The sequence below is a fragment of the Ambystoma mexicanum genome, chromosome 11 (assembly GCF_040938575.1).
Source record: "Ambystoma mexicanum isolate Mex_15411 chromosome 11, UKY_AmexF1_1, whole genome shotgun sequence".
NCBI lineage: Eukaryota > Metazoa > Chordata > Amphibia > Caudata > Ambystomatidae > Ambystoma > Ambystoma mexicanum.
In genome coordinates this window covers 1,480,821,878-1,480,833,988 of record NC_090934.1, presented here as the reverse complement: position 1 = coordinate 1,480,833,988, position 12,111 = coordinate 1,480,821,878, and the positions used below count along the sequence as shown (strand labels likewise).

General features: G+C 44.6%; 1 protein-coding gene across 1 annotated transcript in view; it reads left to right on the top strand.

The window, feature by feature from the left end:
* Positions 1-12,111, top strand: part of VPS33B (VPS33B late endosome and lysosome associated) — a 312,860-nt gene that overhangs the window by 24,201 nt on the left and 276,548 nt on the right. The window contains exons 2-3 of the mRNA XM_069625205.1: positions 2,610-2,719; positions 11,478-11,558. Of these exons, the coding sequence (XP_069481306.1) occupies positions 2,624-2,719; positions 11,478-11,558 (177 nt within the window). The 5' untranslated portion in view covers positions 2,610-2,623. The remainder of the gene's footprint in view (positions 1-2,609; positions 2,720-11,477; positions 11,559-12,111) is intronic.

Genomic DNA, 12,111 nt, shown 5'->3' with positions numbered 1-12,111 from the left:
TGGGCGGAGAAGGAAAGTGTGGAGTCAAAGATGGCCCAGAGGTTCTTAGCCTCACAGGTAGGGGTAGGGGTTGGGGTTGGAGGAGGGCCAAGGGAGGCCGACCAGAGAGTGAGGCGAAAGGATGGTGGGGGAGTACAGATGAGGAGGATCTCAGTCTTGTTGGCATTCAGACAAAGATCATTGGCGGCACACCAATCTTGAATAGCAGTTAGGCAATCAGAGATGAGAGAAGGAGAGGAGGTGGCTGAGGGAAGCCTGAAAGTGAGTTGTGTCGTCAGTATAGCACTGGAAATCTGATCAGAAAATGGCAATGCAGTGGACGAGAGTTGCCAGGTATTGGTTGAAAAGCCATGGCCATAGGTTAGACACCTGGGGAACACCACAGGTAGAAAGGGAGATAGAATATAGGAAGGACCCAAGTTGGATCTGGGAGGGTCGATCAGAGAGGAAATTGGTCAGCCAGGCCAGAGCCTGATCAGTGATACCCATGTTGTCACAGAGACGGGTGAGCAGGGTGATATGGTTGACCATGTTGAAGGTAGAAGAGACATTGAGTAGGATGAGGACAGAGGGAATGTTAGAGTCAAGGTTGGAGAGCAGGTCTTCATGGATGTCCAGGAGAGCAGTTTCCGTGCTTCTGGCAGCTCTGAAGCTGGATTTATGGTCCTGGAGGGAGCCAACAGAGTCAGAATGAAGGTTAAGCTGAGAGATGGCCAGCTTTTCCAGGAGATTACCCAAAAAGGGAGTAATGGAAATTGGGCGATAGTTAGCTGGACAAGAAGGATCAGCTGTGGGTTTCTTGAGGAGAGGATGCACAAGGGAGTTCTTCAGAGGGGAGGGGAAGGATCCTGAGGCAAATGAGAGGTTGCAAAAATCGGCAAGGGCTGGAGCGAGGGTATCAATGTGGCCCTTAATGGTTTTAGAGGAACAGGGATGAGGGTTTCATAGATCGGACTTGTCTAGCGACCACATCAGGGGAAAAAAGAGGAAAGGAGGAGAAAGAGGGTGGGGAGTAGCTGAAGGAGGGTCAGCGAGCGGAGACGGAGATGAGGGGAGTGGAGGGTGGACAGGATGTCCAGGGATTTAGAGATAAAGTGAGAGGCAAGGGCATTGCAAAGGGACTGGGAGGCAAGAGGAGGGGTAGAGACTGCTGCAGGGTTGTCCAGTTCCATGCAGATTATAAAGAGTTTGGGCGAGTTGTTAGATGCCGCAGAGACACGGGTTTGAATGTGGACTCTCTTCTTGGTGCGGACAGAGAGTCGGTATTGCCTTTGAAGCAGGCGACAGGCCAGTTTGTCAGAGGATGAACAAGAAGCCCTCCATTTCTTCTCTGCTGGCCTACACTTGCGTGTAAGTGTAGCTAGATCAGATGCAGAACAACAGAAAATAAACAGGTGACACCAAAGGTATCCCTAACATTAGTACTAACTCTGTGACCTAATACTCTGGGAAACATTACTTAGAATTTGATCCATGTTAGATACAAGACCTCACTACAGTGTGGCAGTGAACCTATCATGGACTTCAGCAAGTGAAAGTATAGCCGTCCTGTGGCGATACCTGAAGACTGAAGCAACCGCAGCTGTAGCAGTCAAAGAAACGCGTAATTCTGTTGCAATGCCTAGAAATGTAAACACGAAATGGGTGCAATGGAAGTTAACAGACAGCATGAAACAGCCACAAGAAAGGTTCAGGCTGGAAAGGAAATGGAAACATAATGCAGGAACAATTTCTGTATCATGCAGTCGATACTTGTTTTGAGCTAAATTGTTTGTTTGTTTGGGCATTTATATAGTGCTACAAACCCTCAGGTATCTGAGCGCTGCTTATTTCCCACGGTGTGTGGTGCTCATTTATCGACCTCGGAAGGATGAAAGGCTGAGTTTGGCCCCGCCGGGATTCGAACCTGCGTCAGCAGGCTCTGCACGATGCCAAAGCGAGCGCTCTATTCGCTGTGCTATCTGCAGCCAATGGCATATAGCAAATTGTGATATGAGCCACCCACTCATTGTTTGCAGGAGTATTTTCTTGTTCTGGCAGAAACTACAATTTTATGCGCATAGAGTTTAACTCTTGATAAAGTTCAGCTTTGGGTATTCCCCTTTTCATATTTTGAATTCTCTTGTTCTCCCGTGGGTGTCTCTAAGATGTCCTAAGCATGGTAGGCCCTCCACTGCTCCTTACTCCATGCATAGCTGTGAAGGTTACGTATGTAACTCCTGGGCAAATGCTTTGGAAGGCCTATTATCTCCCCTTGTTGTGCGTTCTACCCTCTTTATATTTAATGTGGTGTTATCACCACCTTTCATTGTGTGTGTGTGTCAGATGGTGACTTGTATGTTGCTGAGTAAAGAAGAGATGTATTAGAACTGTTTGTGGGTGTGAGCTGCTTCTATGCGAATGACCATTACATTTCTTTTCCAGACACGTTAAGTGCTGATGCTTTTGCCAGGAGATATAGTATGAGTATTTGAAAGGATGCAACAATGTACTTTTAAACACCATTGGAGTATTTAAAAAGGAGTATGTGGTACAAGATGAACTCAGTATTACCAGCCACCAATGTGTTATTTTTGCTATATGTTTTACATCCTATGTATTCTCTCTAGATCATCCTGTGGACATGGCGCTGCCCCACAGACGAGATGCTCCAGAACTGCCTGACTTTGGGACTCTGAAGAGGGTGGCCAGGGACCAGCTTATCTACCTCTTGGAACAGGTAAGAAAAATTAACTTTTAAATTAGAGGCAGTTTCACTAAGAAGTTAGCAGGCATAACCCTGAGCTATTTCAAGAGAGAGACTATACGACTGGCAAAGAGGTTACTGGAAGTAACATTGGCTTACTCCTGACTTACTCTTCTGTTTCCCGGAGTAAGTCAGAGTTACTCTCAGTGGCTGCTTTGTAAATCAGAGCAGGGCCGACTCAGTTGTTAATTCTTATGAAGTTGATTCAAAAGAGTGCCTTTGAGACGTGCAAGAACCAAGAGTACAAACTGTTTGTTGTGTGCACTTTATAAATCGTTAATTTTATCATTACTACAATTATTGCCATCATTACCGATGACAGTGGGGCTCATTATAAAGTTTGGTGGCATCCTGTGCGATACCACCAAATGGAATTATCGTTACCGCCGCCTGATCTGTTGGAATTTCCAGCAGATTACAGGTGCCAGTAAGGGTAAGTAATTCCCGATTCCATGGAGTCCATGGGGGATTACTGGTGTTCTTTGCCAATGGGGTGCCTGACTTGCCTCCAGCTCTTGGCTGGAGGTAAATCAGGCCACACCACCGGCAAACTTGTACTCTGCCGGTCCGGAAACGTGGCGGTAAACGGAATTACCTGCACGCTAATTCCGGACCGGCAGCGTCATAATGAAGCCAAATGATTTCTAAGTATGTTGTGCTCCACTCCAAGGATTGTTATGACTTTTGTTTATGAATATTTGGCTGAGACCTCATGACGCACCTGTATAAACACAGAAGAATAGTCATATTCATTTAAAAACATTTTCACTTTTTTAAGTTTTTAAATTATTAAATGAAATGTTCCCCTTTATAAGTGTTTGAAGGAAGCTCCTACAGTTTCTATGACAATAGTGGTTTCTCTTTCATTTTAATTTCAATCTACACAATTGTTTTCACATGCATTTCTGTGGGTTTTGCTGGATTTGCGGCTTAGGAACTTCAACATGTGTCGTTTCTTTGAGGCATTTGCTTCAGTCCTTTCCATTTTGGTGCCGAGGACCTGCAACCTACATCAGTAGATAGAAGAGAAACAGGCTTTGACAAAGCCAATAGGGGCTTGTTTTCTAAATACAGAGAATACACATTTCTTGTCCGACATGTCAAAAAATGCTTATCTGTACATTTGCAAAATCAGACCTGTTTATGAATGTCTCTGGCTGGCAATTATTCATTAGCCAGGTGTGCTTTGCATAACCGCAAACATGTGCTGTCTGGAGTAGATACTACTGCTTTCTCCTCGACAAAAAGTATCGCAAGTTGCTCCAGCAAAAGCGATGCACACTGTAAGGAACTCATGGTGGCAACAGTAAAGACAGACACAAGTGATCACAGTTCAAGGGTGTTTATTAAACTGTATATGCAGAGTGGAAACACGCCTAATCTAAACCTAAATATAAGATAGGAGCAAGCGTCGACCATCAAATGAAAATTAAGGCAGTCCTAGTGGCGTTGTGTCAAATAAAAGGGCCTATACTTAGAAAAACATATTGGCAATCCTTAAAACTAATCCAAAAAGGGTGTGGGATAGTTTTCAAGAAAAGAAAGAAGTGTTCACAAATAATATGTCAGGATGTGGTAGCCTGTGTCTCCTGTTTTGAGAACGGGGTAAGGTGGGATCTTGGAGTACAGTACACTCTCGAGCTTCCCCAGCACAAGACGACAGTTCTGTTTTCAGCTATCAGGGCCGTCGATGGCCAAGTCTCGTTTCTCCTGAAAGTCTCTTGCCTTCAAGGACCTGATGCACTCAAAATAAAATTCCTTTAACAAATGATATGATATGGCATTTATAACGCGCCTATACACAAGTGTTTGTATTCTTATGACACTTAGGATGAGGATTTGTCACCCATTGGTCCCCCTCTTCTGGGTGCTGACCCCTCCTTGAATCTTAACGTCCTTCTGCTGGGTTCACTATGGATTTCCTCCACCACTTTAGGGCGATGGCTTTCCACCCTTGGATACCCTTTGGTTGGACTCAGATCCGCAAAAGTCCTTAGCAATATCAGAACCTTTGGTTCTTTACTTTGGGTGAAGGTTACACCCCTGGGTCTCCCCCTTCCGGGCGTAGACCCCTCTCAATTCTGAGCCTCCCTCCACCGGGTTCACTATGGCGTTTCTCGTTCTCTATTCTCAATGTCTTTATAAACAGTTTCACTGGGTATTGCAATTTAATCTGCCTCTTTTTAATTTACTGTATTTACTATGTCTACTGGAAATGTAACTACATGCACATCACTTGTAACTTGTAAATATTATTACTGTATGCACCTTACTTGTAAAAATGAAACCACTTGTATGTGAATTTTAACCTGTAAATGTGCGCCCAGATACCTTTTGGGTTAGGAGAGCTATATAAATAAATCCCTCTGCCGGGTTCACCTTTGTCAACACACTGTTTCTTGGGACTTTAGACTTTGCCCCCTTCTCGTCAGCATCCCTCCGCCAGGTTCACTCTAGCCAACTTTCACCACACAGTTCACTTATGGGACTTTAGACTACATCCCTTTTCGTTAGCAGCCCTCTGCCGGGTTCACGCTTGCCAACTTCATATTCACATTTGCTTTCAATGTCTGTGGGATTCACTTCCCTTGCTTTCTCACGATGCAGGATTCACTTCCCTGACTTTCTCACGATGCAGGATTCACTTCCCTTACTTTCTCATAATGCGAGATTCACTTCCCTTGCTTTCTCACAATGTGGGATTCACTTCCCTTGCTTTCTCACGATGCAGGATTCACTTCCCTCGCTTCCTCACAATGTGGGATTCACTTTCCTTACTTTCTCACAATGCAGGATTCACTTCCCTTGCTTTCTCACGATGTGGGATTCACTTCCCTTGCTTTCTCACGATGCAGGATTCACTTCCCTTACTTTCTCATAATGCGGGATTCACTTCCCTTGCTTTCTCACAATGTGGGATTCACTTCCCTTGCTTTCTCACGATGCAGGATTCACTTCCCTTACTTTCTCACGGTGTGGGATTCACTTCCGTTGCCTTCTCGCAATGCGGGATTCACTTCCCTTGCTTTCTCACGATGCAGGATTCACTTCCCTTGCTTTCTCACAATGCAGGATTCACTTCCCTTACTATCTCACGATGTGGGATACACTTCCCTTGCTTTCTCACAATGCAGGATTCACTTCCCTTTCTTACAATGCGGGATTCACTTCCCTTTCTCACAATGCGGGATTCACTTCCCTTTCTCACAATGTGAGATTCACTTCTGTTGCTTTCTCACGATGCAGGATTCACTTCCGTTGCTTTCTCACGATGCAGGATTCACTTCCCTCGCTTCCTCACAATGTGGGATTCACTTTCCTTACTTTCTCACAATGCAGGATTCACTTCCCTTGCTTTCTCACGATGCAGGATTCACTTCCGTTGCTTTCTCACGATGCAGGATTCACTTCCCTTACTTGCTCACAATGCGGGATTCACTTCCCTTGCTTTCTCACGATGCGGGATTCATTTCCCTTGCTTTCTCACGATGCAGGATTCACTTCCCTTACTTTCTCACAATGCAGGATTCACTTCCCTTGCTTTCTCATGATGCATGATTCACTTCCCTTGCTTTCTCACGATGCAGGATTCACTTCCCTTGCTTTCTCACAATGCAGGATTCACTTCCCTTACTATCTCACGATGTGGGATACACTTCCCTTGCTTTCTCACAATGCAGGATTCACTTCCCTTTCTTACAATGCGGGATTCACTTCCCTTTCTCACAATGCGGGATTCACTTCCCTTTCTCACAATGTGAGATTCACTTCTGTTGCTTTCTCACGATGCAGGATTCACTTCCGTTGCTTTCTCACGATGCAGGATTCACTTCCCTTACTTGCTCACAATGCGGGATTCACTTCCCTTGCTTTCTCACGATGCGGGATTCACTTCCCTTGCTTTCTCACGATGCGGGATTCACTTCCCTTACTTTCTCACAATGCAGGATTCACTTCCCTTGCTTTCTCATGATGCATGATTCACTTTCCTTACTTTCTCAAGATGCGGGATTCACTTCCCTTGCTTTCTCACGATGTGGGATTCACTTTCCTTGCTTTCTCACGATGCAGGATTCACTTCCCTTGCTTTCTCATGATGCAGGATTCACTTTCCTTACTTTCTCACGATGCGGAATTCACTTCCCTTGCTTTCTTTACAGTTCTTAGGTCAAAGGCTTTTGATTGTACAGGGATTTTGCTAGACCTCCTGTATGACTACTTTGACCAGCCTTGGCAGCTCTACGGCCTTCTAGTATCTGTAATTTCATCAATATGGGATAAACCAGGATTTCTCGAGGCAGCACGCATGTGGTGCCGGTCCGCTCTGCAGCTGGTCTTCCTTTAACAATTTTACAGTCTTTGAGTTTCTCTCACTATGCCACTTTGCGACTTTCATTCAACACAGCCCGGTTCTTATGTGTTCTCCCCTTGAATCACTGGCTGTGATGAACCGCTTGGCTTTCCTTGTATCTGGACGCAAGGCCGGTACCATGGTAGCAGGAGTTTCCCTCGCTCCAGCATATAGGTGTAGGCATGCCCCGTGTACCATTGACATCCGCTGCAAGACTGTAAAGCCCTTGTCCTCGGGCTTATGTTTTCTTCCTTGAAGGTTTTGCGGATTTGGGTCGGAAAGGGCAAGGTCGCTACTCTCCTTGGCATCCCCTCGATTCTCATCGCCTTTCTCCTTCTCTTGAACTGCAGTGTTAGATTAGCTGTCTCGTCGTGCGGTCTGCCTGGCTCGTCATGTGCTCTCTTGCTCCACCTTTTATCCCTGTGGCGAAGGGAAAGGGCCGTCAGGTGTGTGTGATTCTGGTCAATTGCCTGGCTTTGCCTGACCCTTGTATTGGGACATGTCAGGTTAACAGCTCTGGTGTTAGTCAATTCTCTTGTGTGCTGTGCAAAAGTGTTTGTCTTGAAAAAGGGGGAGGGGCAGTGTTTTTTAATGTCCTACGTGGTAGGATGGGGAAAAGGTGTTGAACAAAGGGGGATACTGCGTCTCACCCGTTGGTGTCCCACTCCCACTCGCAAGGACCCCCCATCCAGGTGATCCGCCCTCACTGGTCCACCCCCAGGAACTGGATCCAATAGCGATGGCCGTGTCCTGGCCACCTGGATGACAGATCCCCAGGGACTAGCCAGGGAGACACCTTCAGGTTTCTCACAGCACATAGCTAGATTCTGGCAGTACCTTTGCAACACAGTTGCACTATGTTGCAATAAACACTAATCTGTAAGAAACCATGTCGTCTGCAATATAATGCCGAGCTTAATGCACTGTAATGTTTGTTTACATTACATGCCGCAGCTCACAGAGGCCTCTCAAGGAAAATGCACAGTGAATACGGGCAGTTTCTTAAAGCTGAGACACAACTCCAATTTAAGCAACAAGATTATCCAGCGTGATCAAGGCCAACTTTAAAACGTCCTCCTTACGAATATCACTAAATGGCACCCTGTCGGAATGGGTATCCCTAACTAGAGGCCCTAAGCAGGGATGGCCACTTTTACCTCTGCTATATGCAATATTCCTGAAGCTGCTCCTGGCCAGGATATGACTAACACCACAGGTGGAAGTCATAAAGATGAGAGAAGTAGAACATAAAACTATGGCCTTTGCCGACGACATGCTGATAGCTTTAACGACCCCGGAATGGTCCCTCCCCGTGCTACTGAAAGAATTGGACCAATTTGGATCCATCTCTGGCCTAAAAATCAACAAACAAACATTTGAAATCTTGAACTTGACTGAGAACCCAGGAACAGTAAACAGACTGGCCTGCACAACTCAAATGAACGAAGCCACAGAAACCATCACATATATAGGGATAAAATTAACATCTTGAATTGGACACATCTATAGCGCCAACTACTCGAGTCTTCTAACGAGGCTAAAAACAGACCTAGAGAAATGGAATCCTCTCAACATCTCCTGGAGGGAAGGATGACAGTAATAAAAATGTCGGTCCTACCAAAGCTGCTCTACCACTTCCAAGCTCTCCCAGTAAAAATCCTGACAACATTCTTTAGGGCACTGACCAAAATGGTGACTTCCTTTATATGGCAATGTAAGACTCCGAGAGTATCGATGACGTCCCTAACGGCGCAGAGGGAACAAGGGGGACTGACGCTCCCACACTTCCATAGATACTACGAAGCTGCACAACTGAGAGTTATAAAGGAATGGGTAGCTCAATCTTTCCAACACATCTGGGCAAAGCAAGATGGGGCCGTGGCGGGCCTTCCCTTTCCAATCTTTTATGGCTACATACTACATAAACGCAACAGGCACCCAAACACCAGAATGCGGGTGCAGGACTGGTAGCCTGGGACACTGCGGTAAAAAACGCGGCCCTAATGACTATCCCGTCCCGCTTCACCCCGATGTTCGCTAACCATGATTTTCAACCAGGGATGGACAAAGCATCATACAGCAGCTGGACACAAGCAGGCTGTAGCAAAATAAGAGATATGTACGGGGGCCAATCCATTATGACATATCAAGAATGCAAACAAATGGTGGGGGTGAAATCCGCGGAGGAATTTAAATACACCCAGCTAAAACATTGGATCCCCGCTACCCCCAACAAAGAAGCGACAACCAGACAGCTGACCCTGTTTCGAAGTCTACATGACAACGGACACCGACTCCACTAGGATAGTCTCCAACCTATACAAATTCTTAAACGACTAGGGTGAAGAAGTCAATGGGGATACATGAAAAGATGGGAAAAGACTTTGGGAGAGGCCATAACAAGAAACCAATGGGTGAACGTCTGGGGCAAAATCCCGAAACTAACACGTTCTATACAGATGAGAGAGATGCAGCAGAAGTCATAATGCAATGGCACTGCACCCCAGAAAGACGTCAGGCAATGTACCCCACTGCTATGGACACATGCTGGAGGGGATGCCCTACCAAAGGAGATTGGAAGCATATCTGGTGGAGCTGCCCAAGGATTCAACAATTTTGTGATGGCGTGAGAACCCAGACAGGAAAAATTGTGCAAAGGGCAGAAGACCTGCAGGAGAAAATATGGATGGCGGGCATGTGGGACCAGAACCAAAGAACCCACACAAAAGCTCAACAGAGGGGAGTGATGACGACGCTGATTATAGCAGCATGGCTGACGATTGCTCAGCAATGGAAACGAAACAAAAAAACAACATTACATGACTGGCTTCAAAAAGTATGGAGTTTCGTCTCACTAGAGTGGATGGCGTATAAACTTCAGGGAACGACTGAGACCTTTCAGGCATAATGGGGCAGCTTCGTATCCTATCTGCAGAGGGTTCTAAGTTATTTTGCCACAGGATTTTTCATCGCAGGACTTTTCATCGCCGTTTTTTTATCGAAAAAAACTCATTGTTTTTTTTTTGGTTTTTTTGGGGGGGTTACCACCCCCGAACCCCCCTTTTTTATTTTTAAATTATCCCCTTTCACCCACAAATATTTATTTAATTTTTAACCCCCCCCAAAAAATAAAACGATGATTTTTTTTCTGATAAAAAAACGGCGATGAAAAGTCCCATGACGAAAAATCCTGCGGCAAAAGAACTGTATACCCTGCAGAGTGACTATATGCTCAAATGGTCCCCACACAAAATTAGAATTCTGGATATCCTTTGAACTTGCCAATACCCAAGCACGAAAAACCAGACCCATCACCCAAGAGGAGAAGGGGAGGGGCCAAGCGAGTTGGAGATGGGGGGAGTTGATAATGTTGATGTTAACTTGTATTTTCATTTGTAAAACCAATAAAAACACATACAAAAAAAGATTATCCAGCGTGTCTTGCCACGCCTACATGACGCCTCTGGAAAATATTGATTTTAATTAAGATGTGGTGGGTCTATGAAAGGTGCTCTTTATATCATTGATGTGCTAATCAATATGTATTGGGAGCTTTGTTATTATATTCATTAACCACAGCACAGTAGTAGCAATGGGCATCTTCTAATAACAAAAAGACATACATGTACCAAGCAGCTTAAATGTTATGTTAACATTTTTTGGTGCTATGCCATGTGAATAATGCGATTAATAGTAAAAATAATGTAATGAACCTCAAAAGTGGGGAAAACCTAAATGTATAAGGCAGCATGGAAACTATTAAAAGCAACATTTGACAAGTGCCGCCCCAACAAAGAGAGTAGAAGTAGCACCCACAAAATTGCCAACACAATAACGGCTTTCACCATAATTCACTCATAAAGCCCCTCCACACACTGCAGCAAGAACTCTGGGGGAGAGCTAAAGCTCTCTCTAGCTAGACCTAAAAATGTGGGCTATCTTCTGCTCAATCCCTGCAATTTCTATGGTGCGGGTTGCTGGACTAAATTCACTGAGTCCGCATTGGGCCTCTTTACTGCAGTGGTCTGTAGCAGGCAAAATGGACTCATTCCATCTGTTGCCATCTTATGGCCAGGTAGTACCATTATGGGCGTGCCAGGCATATGCCCATCCAATGCCTACACAAAATCCCAAACTGTTGACTATGCCAATGCTTGTATATACTTGCTTGGATGTGTAATTTGCTTAGGGGCCGGGTTAAAATAGCACTATATCTTTCTGTGCCTGGGACACTATTAATAATGATAATATGAGTAATGTATATAGCACACACCATCAACCGATTGTGTCTTTTGTCAACCATCTTTAAGTGATCTGTACAAAAGAAGTACTTGGAAATAAAAGCAAATTACAGTGTGTTTTGATCTTGTTGTTATGCAGCTCCCTGGAAAGAAGGATTTATTCATTGAACCTGATTTGATGAGTCCTCTCGACCGGATTGCTAATGTTTCCATTCTTAAGGTATGTGGACGACACAGACTTCTCTGAAGTAGAGCTTTGGGCCTGTGAAGGGATTTGGAATCAGTAGACTTGCTTCCCTGACATTTGTGGCAATGTTTTTCTGTCATTGTATAAATGTCATCCCTTTCAATTTTTATGATATGATATGATCTGATATGGCATTTAAAATGCACCTCTACACAAGTGTTTCTAGGCGCTTACCCGCTTTTAAAAGTAAACAAGGAAGGAATTGTTGGATGACCTATTATTTGGAATAGTTTAGTTTTCAAACATTGTTTTCTAAAAATTAAAATGGCTAATAGAGACATGTAATTTCTTTGCCTTCTCATCTGCCTGACCTACTTAATGTTTTTCTTTTCAATTCTCATTTTTATCATAGTCTACATTTAGAACTCCTTAACAGGATCAGCAATATTTGGGTTTATTTTGAAGTTGTCCCCAATTCTCGCCTTTCCTCTTTCTCTTACGATCCTCTAGCTAGTACATTATAGATAACACCATTTGACCTTTTGATTTATCTGTCACATGCCTGCATATTATTAGAATAATATAT